We start from the raw sequence: 20,900 nt of genomic DNA, 5'->3' as shown, positions 1-20,900 counted from the left end.
GTTTAGAGCTAAACCTGTTTGCCAGAAGTAAAATAGGAACTTCTAATAACAATAATTACGGTATTTGTTAAGCGCTTACTATGTGCCAAGCACTGTTCTAAGCCCTGGGGTAGGTACAAGGTCATCAGGTTGTCCCACGCGGGGCTCACAGTCTTCATCATTTTACAGATGAGGTCACTGAAGCACAGAGAAGTTAAGTGGCTTGCCCAAGGTCACACAGCAGACAAGTGGCAGAGCCGGGATGAGAACCACTGACCTCTGACTCGCAAGCCCAGGCTATTTCCACTAAGCCACACTGCTTCTCAGCTTCTTAACTTCTGTAAACTGGATTAAGATAATCAGGCTATAGAGTTCTGTGCTACAAGCCTTTTGGTGTCATGATATAATCAATCAATCAATCAGTCGTATTTATTGAGCACTTACTGTGTGCAGAGCACTGTACTAAGCGCTTGGGAAGTACAAGTTGGCAACATATAGAGAAGGTCCCTACCCAACAGTGGGTTCACAGTCTAGAAAATCTACCCAGGAGGTAAATGAGGGGGCCAGAGTCTTGTCCCTGGACGTCAAGTATCAGGCTTTTAAGTTCTCCTTTAAATAATGTTGTAAATTCAGTCGGAGGCCAGTTGCAAAAACTCGCCTTTCCCACTTTTTAGCCTAGATGATATTGTTGGCCACATCTTAGACTCAACTGAATCTGGACCAGAAACCTGGTTCCCAAGTGGCCATCATGGAGATTTATTTTTGTTCATTCATTGATTAATTCATTCATTTATTCAATTGCCTTTATTCAGTGCTTGGGAGAGTACAGACAGACAGACAGACAGATTCCCTGCCCACAGTTGTTCACCGAGCAAAACTTTCTTTCTAATATGATCAGGGTGTAGCTCTCAACTAACCTGAAAATATCCCCACCTCTCCCAGTGGAGTCTAATGGGAAGAGTTATCAAGCTCCTCTGAAACCCTCCCTTGAAATCAATAAATGTACCTACCCCCCACCCCCCAGCCAAGCCAAGCAGTCCTTGAAGTCTCAGCAAAACAAAGCAGAGTTTTGCTGTCGGAATCATCACATAGGTGGGGGCCGGACCCTCCCAATCCAACAGTATGCAATTGGTCATGGAAACCAAGTTTTATGAACCCGGATATGACTGCGAAGACCGGCCCCTGATTTGCACAACTTGTTGCATACTGAGCATCTTCTAGCCCCGAAATTGAATTCCTCGGATTCACTTCTTGCATCCTCCTCTTCCTCCTCCTCTGCTCGTTGAGGTTGACGTTGTGAACCTGCAAACCCAGAATTCCTCAGGTTGCGGCGGTAGCTGTTTCTATTTGACATAACTGCACTTGAAGAGCTCGGTAGAAATCCTTTCTGAAAGGGAAATTCAGCTTATAGGAAATCAGGTATAAAGGGATATTTTATAGCAACACCAACATGCCAGAAAAAAATAATAATTTAATATAACAAACTTGAATTTCACTTTCAAGTTCCTGTCCACCCCTTAAACTTGCTTCTGTCCAACAGACAATGAACAAATATTGCTCAGTCAAATCAATCAGATTCATTGAGCATTCACGGTGTGCAGAGCACTGTACTAAAGTGCTTGGGAGAGTACAGTACAACAGAGGTGATAGATACATTCCCTACGCATGACGAGTTCACGAGTGTAGCAGGGGAGACAGATGTTAATGTGAATAAATCAATTACGGATCTGTACATGAGTGCTGTAGGGCTGAGGGAGGGGTGAATAAAGGGAGAAAATCAGGGTGACTCAGTAGGGAGGGGGGAAAAGAAGAAATGAGGGCTTAGTCAGGGAGATGTGTCTTCAATAAGGCTTTGAGGAGAGTAATTGTCTGTCAGATATGAAGAGGTAGGGCATTCCAGGGGATGTGAGCGAGAGGTCGGCGGCAAGATAGGCAAGATTGAGGTACAGTGAGTATGTTGGGATATTCACTGGGTAGATTGAGTAGTACTGTTGGGTTGTAGGAGGAGAGCAGTGCGGTGAGGTAAGTGGGGGCAAGGTGATTAAGTACTTTAAAGCTGATGGTAAGGACTTTCTGTTGATGTGTACGTGGATGGGCAACGACTGGAGGTTCTTGAGGATTGGGGGAACATGAACTGAATGTTTTTATAGAAAAATGATCCAGACAGCAGAGTGAAATATGGACTGGAGTGGGGAGAGGCAGGAATTGGGGAGGTCAGCAAGGAGGCTGATATAGTAATCAAGGTGGGACAGGATAAGTGATTATATTAACGTGGTAGCAATTTGAATGGAGAGGAAAGTGTGGATTTTAGAGACGTTGTGAAGGTTGAACTGACAGGGTTTAGTGATAGACTGAATACGTGGGTTGAATGAGGAGAGAGAGGAGTCAAGGATCTCACCAAGGTTATGGGCATAAGGATGGTGGTGCCGGATACAGTGATGGGAAAATCAGGGGGAGGACTGGGTTGGAGTGTGAAGGCAGGGAGTTCTGTTTTGGATATATTAAGTTTGAGGTGTTGGTGGGACATCAGGGAAGAGATGTCTTGAAGGCAGAAGGAAATGCGAGACTGCAGAGAGAGATCAGGGCTGGAGATGGAGATTTGGGAATCATCCGCATAGAGGTGGTAGTTGAAGCCGTGTGAGTGAATGAGTTCTCCAAGGGAGTGGGTGTAGATAGAGAATAAAAGCAAATCCAGAACAGAGCCTTGAGCGGCTCCCACAGTTAGCGGATGGGAGGCAGGGGAAGAGCCCGCGAAAGAGACGGAGAATGAACGGCCAGGGATATAGAATGAGGAGACATGGGCATGTTGGAAAGCAGTGGGGAAGAAGCCACGGGAGAGTGAACAGTTGAAGATTCATTCATTCAATCGTATTTATTGAGCGCTTACTGTGTGCAGAGCACTGTACTAAGCGCTTGGGAAGTACAAGTTGGCAACATATAGAGATGGTCCCTACCCAACAGTGGGCTCACAGTCTAGAAGATGGAGGTCAGGGAGGGAAGATGGAGGGGGCAAGTGTTTTGATAGGGTGCGAAGGGATGGCATCAGATGTGCAGGAGGAGGGGGTGGATTTTGGAGAAGGCAGGAGATCTCCTCTTGAGAAACTGCTGGGAAAGATGGGAGAGATGTAGAAGGGGAAAGAGGAGGGGGGACTAGAGAGGATCCGGGGAGATGTTAAGGAGATTATGCTTGATAGTTTCAAGAATAAAAACAGAATGAAGAGAGAAATTTAGCTCAATCTATCCCTTCAAGCTCAAGAAGGAAATTTACATCCTCCCAGGCTGCAGAGGAGAGAGAAAATCCGCCTCTTCCTTCCCACTCTAGCTCATTTCTGATGACAGCTATAGATTTGCTTGTCCTTCTATGGAAGGAGCCACTCTCTGTGCTGTTCAGCTGTTACATCTTGTACTTCCCAAGTGCTTAGCACAGTGCTCCGCACACGAGCACTCAATAAATATGATTGATTGATTGATTCAGTTCTGGACAGCAGTGAACAACTGGGCCCAGATTCCCGGTGACCGGTGAGTGTATTCCAAAAAGGAGATTAATAATAATAATGATTGTGGTATTTATTAAGTGCTTCCTATGTGCCAAGCACTGTACTAAGCACTGTGGGAGCGTGGCTCAGTGGAATGAGCATGGGCTTTGGAGTCAGAGATCATGGCTTCAAATCCCAGCTCTGCCTATTGTCAGATGTGTGACTTTGGGCAAGTCACTTAACTTCTCTGTGCCTCGGTTACCTCATCTGTAAAATGGGGATTAAGACTGTGAGCCCCCTGTGGGACAACCTGATCACCTTGTAACCTCCCCAGCAGTTAGAACAGTGCTTTGCACATAGTAAGTGCTTAATAAATGCCATCATTATTATTACAAGATAATCGGGTTCCACCTGGGGCTCGTAGTCTAAGTAGGATGGAGAACAGGTATTGAGTCCCCATTTGGATTCGAGAGAAGCAGCATGGCTCAGTGGAAAGAGCCCGGGATTGGAAGTCAGATGTTATGGGTTCAAATGCCGGCTCTGCCACAAGTCTGCTGTGTGACCTTGGGCAAGTCACTTAACTTCTCTGAGCCTCAGTTACCTCATCTGTAAAATGGGGATTATGACTGTGAGCCCCCCATGGGACAACCTGATCACCTTGTAAACTCCCCAGTGCTTAGAACAGTGCTTTGCACATAGTAAGCGCTTAACAAATGCCATTATTATTATTATTATTATTTGGCAGATGAGGGAACTGAGGCACAGAAAAGTGAAGTGATTTGCCCAAGACAGTACAGGAGGCGGAGGAGCTGGGATTAGAACCCAGGGCCTCTGAATCCCAGACCTGTGCTCTGAAGAGGGAAGAATGCTCTTGGGTCCAGCCTGGATCCCATGATGGTCACCCAGGCCCATGGGGTTCAGGTTGGGCTTCGGCACTGAGTTGATTCACAACGACTCTGCATCTACGTGTAGCAAATGGGCTTTTTCTCTTCCTCAGCCCTTCCACACCATGCTTGTCTTGACATGCCCCCCTTTTACGTCTTTTGGGCAGGCCCAACTCACCTTTCCATAGAAGGGAAAATAGGATTTAACATACACAAGCCAAGGGAGAACTGCATATTGCAGGGTGGAGAGGGAGAAGGACTCTGGGGGATGTTCTAGGCCTCTTCCAGCTGATTTAGGAAGGATCAGCATCGCCTAATACAGACAGTATAGGCCGGGAGTCAGAAGAGCCCGGGCTTTGGAGTCAGAGGTCATGAGTTCAAATCCCGGTTCTGCCAACTGTCAGCTGTGTGGCTTTGGGCAAGTCACTTAGCTTCTCTGGGCCTCAGTTCCCTCATCTGTAAAATGGGGATTAAAACTGTTAGCCCCCCGTGGGACAACCTGATCACCTTGCAACCTCCCATCGTTTAGAACAGTGCTTTGCACATAGTAAGCACTTAACAAATACTATTACTCTGCCACTTATCTGTTGTGTAACCTTGGGCAAGTACTTAACTTTTCTGTGCCTCAGTTCCCTCATTTATAAAATAGCAATTAAGACTGTGAGTTCCATGTGAGACATGGACTGTGTCCAACCTGATTAGCTTGAATCTAACCCAGTGCTTAGAACAGCACATTGTAAAAAATAAAGGAAGTTTCCGAAGTAACTTAAATGAAAGAAGGGGGAAAGCCCTCCTTTCCTTTTACCCCACTCCATTCTGCATCATCTTGATTTGTTCCCTTTATTTGTCTTACCTCCCAGCCCCCAGCACTTATGTATTTGTGTGTGCATATCTATATCTATAGCTATCTATCTATTTATCTATCTATCTATCTATCTATCTACCTATCTATCTATCTATACATATGTATATATGCATGTAATTTACTTATATCTTTAATTCATTTATCTATTTATCTATTCTTAGAGAAGCAGCATGGCTCAGTGGAAAGAGCACGGGCTTTGGAGTCAGAGGTCATGTGTTCAAATCCCTGCTCTGCCAATTGTCAGCTATGTGACTTTGGGCAAGTCACTTAACTTCTCTGTGCCTTGGTTCCCTCATCTGTAAAATGGGGATTAAGATTGTGAGCCCCACGTGGGACAACCTGATCACCTTGTATCCCCCAGCGCTTAGAACAGTGCTTTGCATATAGTAAGTGCTTAACAAATACCATTATTATTATTATTATTATTTATATTAAAGTCTGTCTCCCCATCTAGAATGTGAGCTCAGAGTGAGTTGGGAATGTGTCTATCTGTCGTGCTCCCGAGTGCTTAGTACAGTGCTTTGCACACAGTAAGTGTGCAGTACATACGATTGACTAAATGAATGAAAGCTTGGGAGGCTGGGAAGCTGGGCAGGGTGAATACCCCAGAGGAAGTTAAAGAGATGGTGAAGAGGCTGAGATAGGAAGAGGGGATAATACGGACAATGAGCACATTTGTCTGCCGGACAGATTTCAGATTTCATTTCCTCTGCCTCCCAGCCTCTAACAGTGGAAGTCACACAAGGGTCAGTTCTGGGTCCCCTTCTATACTCCATCTTACACCCACTCCCTTGGAGAACTCATCTGCTCCCTTAATTTAAATTACCATCTCTAGGCAGATGATCCTCAAATCTACCTCTCCGGCCTTAACCTCTTTTCTTCTCTTCCTTCGAGACATCCCCACTTGAATATCCTGCAGACACCTCCAACTTAACCTGTCCAAACAGAACTCCTCATCGTCCCACACAAACCTTGTCCTCCCTCTAACTTTCTGATTTGTACCCTTTAAGCGCTTGATATTCCCCCCACCCTCACCATCACAGCGTTCATGTCCGTATCTGTAATTTATTTTAGTGTCTGACTCCCCCTCCAGACCATAAGCTCGCGTCTACTGACTGTTGTATTGTACTCTCCCAAGCGCTTAGTACAGTGCTTTGCACATAGTAAGCGCTCAATAAATATCATCGATTGATTGAACCTACATACCTCTAGTAGAAAGCTGAGAGGTCGGCCATAGCAAAAAATGCTCTTCTTCCAATTCTTGGAGCTCGCACGATTTCCTTTAACCTCAAATTCCCTAGGTGTTAACCACTCTCCATCAGAATTCCTTATGCAGTTCCTTACATTCTCTGAAACGGAAACAAGGGTCACCACATGCGCCTCACCACTTCTTTCTCTTCTTTGGAGAAATCCTGCTTGCTGACGTCCCTGCCATGGTAATCCCATCCGAACGTTCAGGATCCTTAAAAGGGGAATCTGAACCCCTTCCTCCCTTTGGGGGCAAAGCCTACAAGCAATCAGAACTGTGGGGTGGGAGGAGAGGGGAGGGAGGAAACAGGGGAAAGGAGACAGAGGAAAAAAGGAAGCTGTCTAGCTAGAATGCTTATTAATATTAATGTCCTTCTCTCCCCTTCTAGGCTGTAAGCTTGTTGTGGGCAGGGAATGTGTCTATTTATTGCTACATTGTACTCTCCCAAGTGCTTAGTGCAGTGCTCTGCACACAGTAAGTGCTCAATAAATACAACTGAATGAATGGATGACAGGCTTTACAGCTTCATGTTGGCCCACGTACACCATAGTGGGACCCAAGGCTCAGGATTGTTCAGTCTAGCTTCGATCTTGGAACTGGAAAGAAGGAGCTCCACAGCCCTGGCCTGGTACAGGAGGGGAGAGTCCCAAACCTTAGCCGTGGAAATTCAATCACATTTATTTTATTCAGTCGCATTTATTGAGTACTTACTGTGTGCAGAGCTCTGTACTAAGTACTTGGGAGAGTACACTATAGCAATAAACAGATACATTCCCTGTCCATAATGAGCTTACAGTTTCGAGGGGGAGACAGACATTACTATAAATACATATATTGTGACCGTGGGGGCAGGGAACTTGAGGAGAGCGGCAGTGGGCTAGGGAAGGGGAGAGGAGGAGGCAGAAAGAGAACAAAGGAAGGGAAGAGTGACTAGGGGCCAGAGAAAGGGAAATTCAAGGTCCCTCTGGGAAATGGGGACCCAGGGTGGATGGGGGAAAAGGGAAGAGAGGAGAGGAAAGGAAAGCAGGAAGCAGTCTAAGTTATTCCTTCTTCTCTTTCTCTTCATCTTTCACTTCTTGTCGCCCTATTCTTGAGACTAGACAATTGTCTCAAGGAAAGGGGTGTGGAAATTTGGCACGGTTATCACTAACCTTGACTTCTCTTTGTAGCCTTCCCTCTGCCTGCCTAGCACAAAATGTGTTTGTTTAATCCATTTGTTGAGCCCAGTTTTCTCCTTTCCACCCTCAATCTCCTAAAGGATATGAAACTGGAATAATCTGATTCACCCTGCATTTTCTTCTTAAACAAAATTCCTTTAGCCTCTCCACAGGTTACAAGGAGTTCTTCAGACTCGAAATCCACACTTTGACCTCTGTAGCTTCTTCTACCTGGAAGATAAAAATTGCAGTTTTACTCTGGGACATGAATCCCAGCTGATGATAAGAGCAACTCCTTTGTGGCCCCTCACCCTTTCCCTGACAACCTTTCCACCCAGACTCTCTTGCCTTAAAACCCTCTCTGGAGAAATAGTAGTGGTAATTGTAATTGCGGTATTAATTAAGCACTTACCAAGTGCCAAGCACTATACTAAGGGCTGGGGTAGATACAAGATCATCACGTGGTGCTTATATTCTAAGTAGGAAGGAAAAGAGGTATTGAATCCTCATTTTGCAGATGAGGGAACCGAGGTACAGAGAAGAGAAGTGACTTGCTCAAGGTCATACAGCAGACAAGTGGAAGAGCTGGGATTAGAACCCAGCTCTTCTCGTTCCCAGGCCCGTGATCTACCCTCTAGGCCATGATGCTTCTCTAACCCTGGGCGGAAGGGTCTCTGACTTTTGGGTGAAGGCATACAGGTAGACTATTTTTCCCGGATGCCATGAATTTCGGGGCCGAATCTGAGGCCCAGCCAGTAGGAGCCTGGCAAGGGTCTGATAGGGGTTGTCTGGTTTCCACACACCATGATCTGTTTGTCTTTCAGACATTTTGTTGGGTATGGAATGGGCAATCAATCAATCAATGGTACTTATTGAGTGCTTACTGTATGCAGAGCACTGTCCTAAATGCTTGGGAGAGTACAATTCTGTAAAACGGAACAGGAAAGCCATTCTGAACCAAGCAAAAGGGTACTCCCGCGCCTGAGGCTTCACGTGGACTGGAGTCAAGAACAAAAATGAAAAGAAGAATTCCTGGGTTCTAATCCCGGATCCGCCACTTGTCAGCTGTGGGACTTTGGGCAAGTCACCTCACTTCTCTATGCCTCAGTTACTTCGTCTGTAAAATGGGAATTAAGACTGTGAGTCCCACGTGGGACAACCCGATAACCTTCTATCTGCCCCAGTGCTTAGAACCGTGCTGGACACATAGCAAGCACTTAATAAATACCACCATCATTATCATTATTATTTACCTTGTGTCTTCTTTGGGCCTCCCAAATTTCCTTCTGCATTGCTCCTTTCCCCACTGCTCTGGAAGTCTGAACCATTATCACTGTCTACAATAAGGAAAAATATGAGAGGAAGAATTTTAGGCCACTCTGCAAAAACAGAAGTCAGAAGAACAATCGCTCTTCCTCTTTCGCCTCTTTCGCCTAACTTCTTCACTGGGACAGCCACAGTTGTTTCCACAGTGTTTCTTTTCCCCCCAACCCAGGGGTCTGAACCACCGACGCCTTCCTAAACAAAGAGAAAAGATCAGAGGAAGAACTTTGGACAACTGTGCAGTTAACACTTCAGGCACTTAGTGAAGGCGAAAGGAGTTTCCAGCACTGTTTTTCTTTTCCTTATGAAGCTTTTGGGTCCTAGCCTGGCTGGGAATTGGGAAGGAAGTGAGATCATTCATTAAAGGGGCTCCCTGAACCTGATGTTGAGGGCGCTTAGCAGGTCCTTGGGGGGCAGGGAGGGATGGGTATCTCTTTTAAAGAACCTCTCCCTTCTCTTATTTTTTTTTCCTCCCCGGGATTTTTGCTCTTCAGGTGTCATATATTCAATCCATAGTGTACACTGAGCACCTTCTGTATGTTTTTTCTTCCCCAATCAACAGAAGAACTAGAACTCAGTCTCCTTGGCTTCTGGCCAAAGTAAAAACTCAGGTTTGGGACATTATTTCTTGCCCTTTTCCTCATAAAGGGTGAAATCGCCAAAAATCGTGGCAGCCAACCCTGTTGTTGGTCAAATAAAGCAGGGATAATAATAATGATAATGTTGGTATTTGTTAAGTGCTTACTATGTGCAAAGCACTGTTCTAAGCGCTGGGGAGGTTACAAGGTGATCACGTTGTCCCACATGGGGCTCACAGTCTTAACCCCCATTTTCCAGATGAGGTAACGGAGGCACAGAGAAGTCAAGTGACTTGCCCAAAGTCACACAGCAGAACTGGGATTTGAACCCACGACCTCTGAATCCCAAGCCCGGGCTCTTTCCATTGAGCCACGCAGATGGTGGTGGATTGAAGCATCTGGGTCTGTGTGCGTACATGGATAAAGTGGCTGGAAAATGAAACTATTGAAAGTCTTTTTAAAATTCTGAATCTGTCAGATTTTGGAGCATTTTAAAACACACGTGCAGGGCCAGGTAAACTCAGAAGATCGGTTTCCTGTCAATTTGGAATGAGGAAAAGGTTTCAGATTAGGCTACCGTAATTATTGTCATTGGTTTTTAGACAAGAACATTAAATAGTATATAATCACAGATGTATGTTTCTTTCGAATCATACATATCTGCAGCTCTCAGTTACCCATGAAATGGTGGACAGGATACCTTGGATAAAAAAATGGCCCAGATAATTAAACAACAGGCCAATAGTTTTAATCTCCTTTCTCTCCAGACAGGAGCTGCTAGTGAGAAGCAATTTTGACCGATTAGAATTCCAATTGCTTTCCCTGCCCTCACTTGAACCGATTAAGGGTTTAAGAAGAGGTAAAAATCAAATGAAAAGCAGTCAGCAGGACAGAGCGGGAGAAGAAAGAAAAGGCCTAGATAATCCAGAAACTGAATAACAAACCCTCGAATAAGCTAGAGTGCAATGTACTCTAATTTTAGGTAGTCCTCAGGGTTGTGACACAATTGGTTCCTCCAAAAGGCTTCTGAAATAGAAACGATGTAAAGAAGAAATACATTTTCTTACAGGAACAACCATGTGATAAATGAGAGATTGGTTCCTGAACCAAGGTCAAGTATCTTATTTTTACCAAACCTAGGGTTGTGTACTCAATCAATTGCAAATGAGTGATGGCATGTATGTGTGCTTAGACAGCGTGGCTTAGTGGAGAGAGCACTTTGGGAGTCAAAGGGTCCGGTGGTTCTAATTCCAGCTCTGCCACCTGTCAGATGTGTGACCCTGGGCAAGTCACTTCACTTCTCTGTGCCTCAGTTTCCTCATCTGTAAAATGGGAATTGAGACTGTGAGCCCCCACGTGGGACAGGGACTGCAGCCAACCTGATTTGCTTGTATCCATTCCAGAATTTAGTACAGTGCCTGGCATGTAGTAAGTCCTTTGCACATAGTAAGTGCTTAATAAATACCATTATTAATGTGTACCATAATTATTTTTATTATTATTCTGTCTGTGTTTCATATATGAGTTTACAGTCCCTCTAGACGGTAATCTCGTTGTGTGTGCCAATGTATCTACCGACTCTGTTATATTTTATTATTATTAATAATAATAATAATAATAATAATGGCATTTATTAAGTGCTTACTATGTGCAAAGCACTGTTCTAAGCACTGGGGAGGTTACAAGGTGATCGAGTTGTCCCACGAGGGGCTCCAGTCTTAACCCCCCATTTTCCAGATGAGGTAACTGAGGTTCAGAGAAGTGAAGTGACTTGCCCAAAGTCACACAGCTGACAGTTGGTGGAGCAGGATTTGAACCCATGACCTCTGACTCCAAAGCCCAGGCTCTTTCCACCGAGCCACGCTGCTTCTCCGTTGGTCACCTAAGCCACGGTGCTTACTCACCTAAGCACTTAGTACAGTGCTCTGCACACAGTAGTACAGTGCTCTGCACACAGTAAGCGCTCAATGAATACGACTGAATCAATGCATGAATGAATATAAATATGATTAATTGGTTTGTGGTGAATTGAAGAGGTTCCATTTTCAATCTTTGAAGGCATAATGGATGGGATGAACCTTCCCAGTGAGTCCATCAAGTAATCAGGAACTCTTCCCCTAATCCTTGCCCCAAGTTTTGACCATTATGTCCTCCTGCCTTCCTAAAAACTCCTCCCTCCCGCTTTTCTTCCCACTGAGGGAAGAAGTCATTTTAAGTCATTTGTCCATTTCCCAGTGGTTCCACTCCCGGACCCCACCGCTGTTCCCAACTGCCACGACAGAGGCTAGTGCTGGAAAGTCAAAACCGACGCACCGTAAAGCTGAAATGGGGGAAAATTTAGAAATACTTTAGTGCTGTTTGTCTTCGATCGAAACGTCTAAGGCGAGGACTTCCTGTCGATTGATTTCAGAGGGTTAAATGGGACACAATTCGATTTTAAAGCCAGGAAGCACCTCCTCGCACTGGATAATGAGAAATGAGTTCTGAACATTAGGATTACGTCTGTTAGGATGGACGACTGGGGAGTCAGGATCTGCCGGCTGGGCTCAAGACAAAGGAGGAGGAAAGAGTTGGTTACAAACCTGACTCGGAGGAGCTTGTCCCGTTTTCTGAATGTGATGTGTTTGGAAAGTCATTTTCTTCTTCAGAAGAGCTATCCTCCTGCACTGAAGAGGAAAGGAAAATTAATCCCAGACCAGTTCGTTCATTAATCATAGAGCAAAGTAAATCCTGAAGCAAAGTGACCTCAGGAGTCCATTCCCCTCTTCAGGCAAGACCAGATTCCATCATTTTCTTAAAAATTCCAAGAAAAGGAAACAACAACAACAATAATAATAACAGTATTTGTTGAGCACTTACTATGTGTCAAGCAGTGCTCTGAGCACTGGGATAGATGCAAGTCAATCAGGTTGGACACAGTCCCTGTCCCACACGGGGTTTACGCTCTTAATTCCCATTTTCCAGATGAAGTAACGGAGGCCCAGAGAAGTGAAGTGACTTTCCCCAGGTCACACAGCAGACATTTGGCGGAGTCAGGATTAGAACCCAGGTCCTTCTGACTCCTTCTGACTCTATCCACTAAGGCATGCTGCTTATCCACTATGTCCATCTGTAAAATGGTGATTGAGACTGTGATCCCCATGGGGGACAAGGACTGTGTCCAACCTGATTAGCTTCTATCTGCCCCAGCACCCAGCACAGTGCTCAGCACAAAGTAATCACTTCACAAAGACCATTAAAAAGCAAAAGAGAAACAACTACAGCTCTGCACGGCTACTATAGTTTGCACCAATGCCCAATTCTCACCTGCAGATTATCCATTTTTGCCTGCTCTGTGCCCACAAAACAACTCAATTTATCCAATCTGACCCACAACTTTGCTCAGGGAACCCACAGATCGGATGGCGTTTTGAGATCTCCATAGCAAGGTAGCCGCCTATGTATCCACCACCCTTTACTAACTGCTGGATTAAGGTTGTCCCTGTTGGAGCGATAAGGAACCTGAAAACTGTTCCTTAAGCAGTAATGAACCACACAACCACCCCAGCACTTTTAATGGTTTTTTGTTGTTGCTGTTAGGTTTTTTTGGGGTATTTATTAAGCACTTTGTGTCAAACACACCGTTCTAAGCACTGGGGTAAATCAGTCAATCAACAAATCAATTGTATTTATTGAGCACTTACTGCATACGGCTTGGCAGAGAACAGTATAACGGCATTGCTAGAAAAGTCCCTTGCCCACAGCGAGCTTACAGTCTAGAGGGGGATTCAAATTAACCAGCTTGGACTCAATCCCTGTACCGCATGGGGCTCCCAGTCTAAACAGGAGGGGGAACAGGTATTGAATCCCCATTTTACAGTTGAGGAAACTGAGTCACAAAGCAGGTAAGCAACTTTGCCAGGTCACACAGCAAGTAATTGGCAGAGCCAGGATTGGAACCCAGGTCCTCCTGACTTCCAAGTTCATCCTCTACCCACTGAGCCACGCTGCTTGCTACCAGGATAAGAGTGTGGGCTGTCTGCTTCTCTCCTTCCCACATTTCCAGGGTCACCCGCCATTCTCCCAGAGAGCTGAGGGGCCACCTGTGCCCCTTGGTGTCCTGAGAAAAGCCTACCCCCTTCCCCTCCCCAAAGCACTTGTGTATATTTGTACATACTTATTACTCTATATTATTAATGATGTGTATATTGCTGTAATTCTACTTATTCTGATGGTATTGACACCTGTTTACTTGTTATATTTTGTTGTCTGTCTCCCCCTTGTAGACTGTGAGCCCGTTGTTGGATTGGGACCGTCTCTATATGTTGCCGATTTGTACTTCCCAAGCGCTTAATACAGTGCTCTGCACACAGTAAGCACTCAATAAATGCGACTGAATGAATGAAAAAGGCCCAAATCAGTTCTCCCTTGAACTCTTTCAATTACATTCTGCAACTAAAATCTAAAGGGGGAGACAGCATAGATACAAATAGTAATAATAATGATGGTACTTGTTACGTGCTTACTATGTGCGAAGCACTGTTCCAAGTGCTGGGGGGATATAAGGTGATCAGGTTGTCCCACGTGGGGCTCACAGTCTTCATCCCCATTTTACAGATGAGGTATCTGAGGCCCAGAGAAGTGAAGTGGCTTGCCCAAGGTCACACAGCTGACAAGTAGCAGAGCTGGGATTCGAACCCACGACCTCTGACTCCCAAGTACAAATATGCACGCAACAAACATAAAACAAAAATGTCTTCTCTATAAACCCAAAGAAGGCTAATCCCCAAACAACGGAAACTTCCTTTACAGCTCAGGGCTAGTGACTATTGGGCTAGTAGATAGAAAGGCTGTGTGACCTAGTGGAAAAAAAATAAGCCTCGGAGTCAGAGAACCTGGGTTCGAATCCGCCACTTGCCTGCTGTGTGACCTTGGACAAGACATTTAACTTCTCAGGGTACCTCGTCTGTGAAATGGGGATTAAATACCTGTTCTCGCTCCTACTTGGACTGTGAGCCCCATGTGGGACTGGAATCGTGTCTGACCTGATTAAGTAGCATCGGCCTCAGTGCTTTGTGCAGTATTTGCCCACATCATACACTTAACAAATATCACAGTTCTTATCTTTATTATCCAGCGTGGTCTAGTAAGTTACCCCCTTATTCGGCTGGGTCATTTTCCCACCTGTGAAAATGCAACTTCAACCTCTGACCCCAGATATTCACCTATCAACTCTCCTTGCCTCCAACCTGGGCCACGCTTGTCCCCGGAATTGGGAATTGGGAATTCCAGGGCTTTGGAATTACCATACGTGAAGCTCCTGTGAATTTTTTGCAAAAGCGGATAATTCTGTAGATTGCTTTTGCTGAACAACACCTTCAGGACCTTTTCGTTCAGATTCGCCTCCAGACTTTCAAGGACGTCGTATATCACCTGTGCCATAGGCTTCTCTTGTGCCCTGCATCTCTGAGAAAACAAATACGATGGATTATTCTTAATTCAGAGATATTTTGAATTGTCAATATTTTTCTCCCATTGCCTTGTAGCTAGAACTAGTTCCCGCAAGCACTTAGTACAGTGCTCTGCACACAATAAGTGCTCAGTAAATCTGATTGAATGAATATGCACCCCCAAAACGTTTGGCCAGTAGGTAACTTTGCATCTATGGGGCTCAATAAAAACCTGATTATAATCACTATTGCTGATGATGACAATGATGAGGTTGAAACTCAATAACCATCACCCTGTTGAAAAACTGAGCATACCGAATTGTAAAGAAGCCGCAATGGTGTGCTCCACTTTTTCGTTTTGGTGAAGCAGCGTGGACTAATAACAATAATAGTGAAGGCATTTATTAAGCACTTACTATGTGCTAAGCACTCAGAAGGTTACAAGGTGATCAGGTTGTCCCACGGGGGGCTCACAGTCTTAATCCCCATTTTACAGAGGAGGTCACTGAGGCACAGAGAAGTTAAGTGATTTGCCAAAGTCACACAGCTGACAATTGGCAGAGTCAGGATTTGAACTCATGACCTCTGACTCCAAAGCCCCGGCTCTTTCTACTGAGCCACACTGCTTCTCTAGCGGGTAGCGCATGGACTGGACTGGGAGTCAGAAGGACTTAGTTTTCAATATCTTTGCTGCCACTTCATTCATTCATTCATCCAGTCGTCTTTATTGAGCGCTTACTGTGTGCAGAGCACTGTACTAAGCGCTTGGGAAGTACAAGTTGGCAACGTATAGAGACGGTCCCTACTCAACAACAGGCTGAGTCTAGGAGGGGGAGACAGACAACAAAACAAAACATGTGGACAGGTGTCAAGCCATCAAAATAAATAGAAATAAAGCTAGATGCACATCATTAACAAAATAAATAGAATAGTAGAAGAGTAAATATGTACAAGTAAAATAGAGTAATAAATCTTTACAACCGTATATGCAGGTGCTGTGGGGAGGGGACGGAGGTAGGGCGGGGGGGATGGGGAGGAGGAGAGGAAAAAGGGGGCTCAGTCTGGGAGGACATGACTGTAGCCACAGAGAACGAGATGTTCACAGGAGACAATATAACATCACTAGTGTACCACTACGAAGAAAGGATGGGCAATTTTAACAAAAGCTTCAAAAGGAATGATACAAGCAAGCAATAGCAAAAACAGCACTAAGTACTGAAAACCATAAACATAACAGAGCAAGGGCTACAACTGTGGCGCCCACACTTGTCTGCTGTGTGACGTGGGGTGTCAATCAATCAATCAATCAATCAATCAATCAATCGTATTTATTGAGCGCTTACTGTGAGCAGAGCACTGTACTAAGCACTTGGGAAGTACAAGTTGGTAAGTCGCTTAACATCTCTGTGCCTCAGTTGCCTCATCTGTATAATGGAGATTATGACTGAGTCCCACGTGGGACTTGGACTGGTGTTCAATCTGATTAGTTTGTACCTACCCCAGAACCAAGTACAGTACGTGGGACGTAGTGCTTAACAAATACCATAAAAAAAATCATTTAAGTTGGCCTGCAAGTTCCTTGAGAATTTGGGCAGACTCTTCTTTCTGCAGGGTGTTGAATCAGGCACAGTACTAAGAGGACACAAGGAAATCAGGTTGGGCACAGTCCCTGTCCCACATGGGGCTCACAGTCTTCATCCCAATTTCACAGATGAGGTAACTGAGGCATAGGGAAGTGAAGTGACTCGCCCAAAGTCACACAGCAAATAAATGGCAGAGCCGGGATGAGAACCCAGGTCCTACTGAATCTCAGGCCCATGTTCTACCCACTGGGCCATGTCTGGGGTTGAGCAGTATTTGGGAAGTTTCAGGGGAAACGGAGAGGAAGCTCCAGGGGTAAAAAAGCTACATGGTTCCCCCTTTTCCTGAGCACCAGGGTCTGGGGAAGACACACCCTAGCCCCTGATTCTACCATAGTGTTGGAAACCTAAGTCACTGGATTGATGGCAGCATGGCTCAATGGAAAGAGGTCATGAGTTCAAATCCAGGCTCTACCAACTGTCAGCTGTGTGACTTTGGGCAAGTCACTTCACTTCTCTGTGCCTCAGTTCCCTCATCTGTAAAATGGGGATTAAGACAGTGGGCCCCACATGGGACAACCTGATCACCTTGTATCCTCCCTCAGTGCTTAGAACAGTGCTTTGCACATAGTAAGCACTTAACAAATGCCATTATTATTATTATTATTATTATTATGGCAGGCAGAACATAAAGCTGCAGCTCAGCCTTGAGACACTTAGACTTTGGGAAAGTTGTGATGGTTTGCGAAGACTAAGACTGCAGGCTGCCCTACTGGGCAGGTGGGAAAAGTTGGACACCACTCCGTTAGCCAGAAGGTAATGATAATCACGTTAACAACGACGATAGTAATAACAATAATCATGCTATCTGTTCAGGGCTTATTTGGTAATCACGTTAACAATGACGACAGCCCTACTGGGGAGGTGGGAAAAGTTGGACACCACTCCGTTAGCCAGAAGGTAATGATAATCACATTAACAACGACGACAGTAATAACGATAATCATGCTATCTGTTCAGTGCTTATTAGGTAATCACGTTAACAACGACGACAGTAATAACAACAATCGTGTTATCTGTTCAGCGCTTATTAGGTGCCAAGCGCTGTGCTAAGCTCCGGAGATACGATGACAACGGATCAGACGCAGCTCCTGTTCCAGTGTGGGGCTTACAGTTTAAGAGAGAGGGAAAACAGGTATTCAATCCATATTTGACCGATGAAGAAACTGAGGCACGGAGAAGTTAAGGGACTCCCCCAAGGTCACACAACAAGACAACGATGGAGTCGCAGCAAAAACTCTGGTCTCCTGATTCCCAGTCAGTAAATCAATGGTAATGATTGAGCACTTACGTGTGTGCAGAGCACTGTACTAAACACTTGGGAGAATGCAGCAGAGTTGGAAGATGTGTTCCCTGCCCACAGCGAGCGTACAGCACAGAGGGGGAGTCGGATATTAAAATAAATTATAGATATGTATATAAGTGCTGTGGGGCTGAGGGTGGGTGGGTACTTGAATGCAGATACAAGTACGTAGACAATGAAGAAGGCAGAGGGAGTAGGAGAAATGAGAGTTTAGTAGGGGAAGGTCTCTTGGAGGAGTTGCAATTTTAATAAGGCTTTGAAGGTGGGGAGAATAGCGGTCAGTCATACATGAAGGGGGAGGGAGTACCAGACCAGAGGGAGGATGTGCTCAAGGGGCCGGTGTCAAGATCGAAGAGACGGAGATACAGGGTGCAGGTTGGCATTGGAGGAGTCAAGTGTGATGTCTGTGTTGTAGCAAGAAATGTGCACGATAAAATAAGGGAGAGAGCTAACAGTAATTTAACACCGTGTATAAGGAGTTTCTGTTTGACATGGACATAGATGGACAACCACTAGTGGCCCTGGAAGTGTGGGGAGATGCGGACTGAATGGCTTTGTAGAAAATAAGCCAGCAGCTGAGTGTGGACTGTCCAGAGAGACAGGAGGCAGGAAGGTCAGTGAGGAGGCTGATGCGGTAATCAAAGAGATATAGTTTGGATGGAAAGGAAAGGGCGGATTTTAAAGATGTTGTGAAGGTAGAGCCAATTCGATTTGGTGACAAAATGAATACACCAGGTTGAATGAGAGCAACGAATCGAGGATAATGCCAAGGTCTCAGGCTCGTGAAACAGGGAGCATGGTGGGAAAACTGGGTGGAACTGGGAGTCAGAAAGACTTGGTTTTTGATGACAGTGATGGGAAAGACAGGGGGAGGATTGGGTTTGGGTGAGGAGATGAGGAGATGAAGATGAGGAATTCTGCTTTGGACATGCTGTGTTTGTGGTGTTAGGGGGACATCCAAGTACAGCTGTTCTGAAGGCAGGAGGAAAGGAGGTATTCCAGAGAAGGAGAGAGGGAAGAGCTGGAGAGTGGAGAGGAAGGCTTGGGAATCACCTGGGCAGAGTTGGTAGTTTTTAAAAGCTGAAGGAGCGAATGAGTTATCCAAGGGAGTGGATGTAGACGAAGGATAGGAGGGGACCCAGAATTGAGCCTTGAAGGACTCCCACGGGGTAGGAGGCAGAGGAGGAGACTGAGAAAGAGACTGAGAAGAAGCAGCCAGAGAGATAGGAGGAGAACCAGAAGAAGGTAGTGTCAGTTAAGCTGAGGTTAGACATTGTTTCCGGGAGAGCGGAGTGGTCCACAGTGCCTCGCAGATACCATTAAAAAAAAAAGTGGGCCAGTGGGAGAAGGTCACTTGCATTCTGACTCTGCCAATTGCCTGCTGTGGGACCTTGGGCAAGTCACTTAACTTCCCCGTACCTCAATTTCCTCATCTGTAAAATGGGTATTCGATTCCTGTTCTTCCTTCCCCTTAAGATTGTGAGCACCAAATAGGACAAGGATTCAGTCCAACCTGATTAGTCTTTACCCCAACACTTAGTACACAGTGCATGTCACTTAGTGAATGCTTAACAAGAACTACAATTATTATTAGGAGGTCGTCACAGAGCTCAATCTACCACACTCACCTCAAACATTTCCTCAGACATGATGCGGTAATCTTTTAATTCATAGAGGAAAGGATAGAAATCAGTTATGGCAAAACTAATTTCCACTTTCTTCTTTCTGAACTTTGTCAGAAGATACTCATCTGCGGTTCTCTCCATGGGTGGTGCTCTATAGAAAAAAAGATGATGCACGCAATGAGATCACAATGTTCTCTAAGTCTCCAAGGAAGAGGGAAAAAATTTGTAAGCTGTGGAAAAAGGACCTGGACTTGAACTTATGAAAGTTTAGGGTGGGTCACTGAGAGAGAAATAACATTTTAAAGTGCAATATGCTGTTTTCCAAGAATGACAATACAGTCATAAAAGGCCTGCGACCAGTCATACAACTACAACTACAGATAAAAGTAAGCAAAGGAAACGGATGGTTAAATTCAAACTCTGATCTGCATAACCGATTCAAACTCTGATTTGCATAACCAAGACTTCGGGGAAAAAGAAACTTATGTGAACCCAGGGTGAGAGAAAATGTCGTATATCTCAGTAGATGGCTTTCCTGTCTCCTCACAAAATCAAGGTGCCCTTCTCCTGCCGTGGTGTAGGATAGGAATATTCCTCCTTCACGGTGCTGAGGCGCTTCTTTTCTGGGTCTCCTTCCTTTTGCCCGTTGGTACCTGCCCAATTTCCAGTTTATCTCTCGGAATTCTCTTGGCCGCTTTTGCTTCCCTGAATGGGAAGTGGTGCTGTAGCCCAGGGTGGGGGGTAGGGATCAGGCTGTTCTCAGAGCACACGGGGAACTCGCCTTCGCCTGCACTTCCCTCCATCCCACCCTGGTTTGGTCCCCTATCAGAGCCTCCGTGTGGTTACCAGAGGGCTGCTCCATGATGACATGAAAGACTCTCATAGACAACTCCTTCCTGCATTCACAAGACCCCATAACCCCATCCTTCCTTACACTTGGGACCCTGCTAGTCCAGAAGGAGCGGGATGTAGTAGACTAGCTGTGTCTGAGGGATTGAGAATTCACAGACCCCCTCAGAGACTTTGGGACCTGGGGAAAGAGGAGTCAGCTCTGCTCATTTCGATAACCCAGAAACAAACGCTTACCGGCTCTTCGCCGCCCTTCCTTTTTCTAGTGTCTGAGCGGTATCTCGCAGTGAAAGAGGAAGAGCGATATGACCTGTGCCTTTTCTGCCCGGGCCCGGCCCCAGCCCCGGTGCTCAGAACTCCTCCCAGAGTTAGGCAACATTTTAAAGCAAAAGAGTACACTGTGTGAGCACCCACTAGTTTCCAAATAAGCTACCTTGCTCTGTGAGGTGTTTTAAAATTAGAGAGAAGCCACAGCTTTGTTTAGAGGGGGATTATGACCTAGCCAGAGAGCCAGAGCAACAGGGGAGCTTAATAAATGCCATC

General features: G+C 45.4%; 2 protein-coding genes across 2 annotated transcripts in view; one reads left to right on the top strand and one right to left on the bottom strand.

Moving 5' to 3' along the window:
* The window catches only part of SCLY (selenocysteine lyase), a 102,477-nt gene that overhangs the window by 34,816 nt on the left and 46,761 nt on the right, over positions 1-20,900 (top strand). The window lies entirely within an intron of this gene.
* LOC119930556 (nuclear autoantigen Sp-100-like) lies at positions 782-20,646 on the bottom strand. Its single transcript, XM_038749022.1, has 8 exons — positions 20,595-20,646; positions 19,512-19,659; positions 14,797-14,956; positions 12,094-12,177; positions 8,864-8,947; positions 7,740-7,841; positions 6,411-6,553; positions 782-1,366 (listed from the first exon to the last, which is right to left on the bottom strand). Exons 2-8 carry the CDS (start codon positions 19,647-19,649, stop codon positions 1,112-1,114), a joined length of 966 nt encoding a protein of 321 aa, XP_038604950.1. The 5' UTR covers positions 19,650-19,659; positions 20,595-20,646; the 3' UTR covers positions 782-1,111.

This window comes from Tachyglossus aculeatus, chromosome 7 (genome assembly GCF_015852505.1).
Source record: "Tachyglossus aculeatus isolate mTacAcu1 chromosome 7, mTacAcu1.pri, whole genome shotgun sequence".
NCBI classification, from domain to species: Eukaryota; Metazoa; Chordata; class Mammalia; order Monotremata; family Tachyglossidae; genus Tachyglossus; species Tachyglossus aculeatus.
This window is presented reverse-complemented; position numbering and strand designations above follow the sequence as displayed.

Bases quoted from the DNA above. Each gene is read 5' to 3' on its own strand.
- LOC119930556 (XM_038749022.1), bottom strand. From the start codon at position 19,649: ATGGAGAGAACCGCAGATGAGTATCTTCTGACAAAGTTCAGAAAGAAG. The intron at 8,948-12,093 runs GTTTGTAACCAA...TCCTTATTGTAG, and splicing joins GACAAGCTCCTCCGAGTCAG to ACAGTGATAATGGTTCAGAC. The intron at 7,842-8,863 runs GTAAATAATAAT...TTTATCTTCCAG, and splicing joins AGGCCCAAAGAAGACACAAG to GTAGAAGAAGCTACAGAGGT.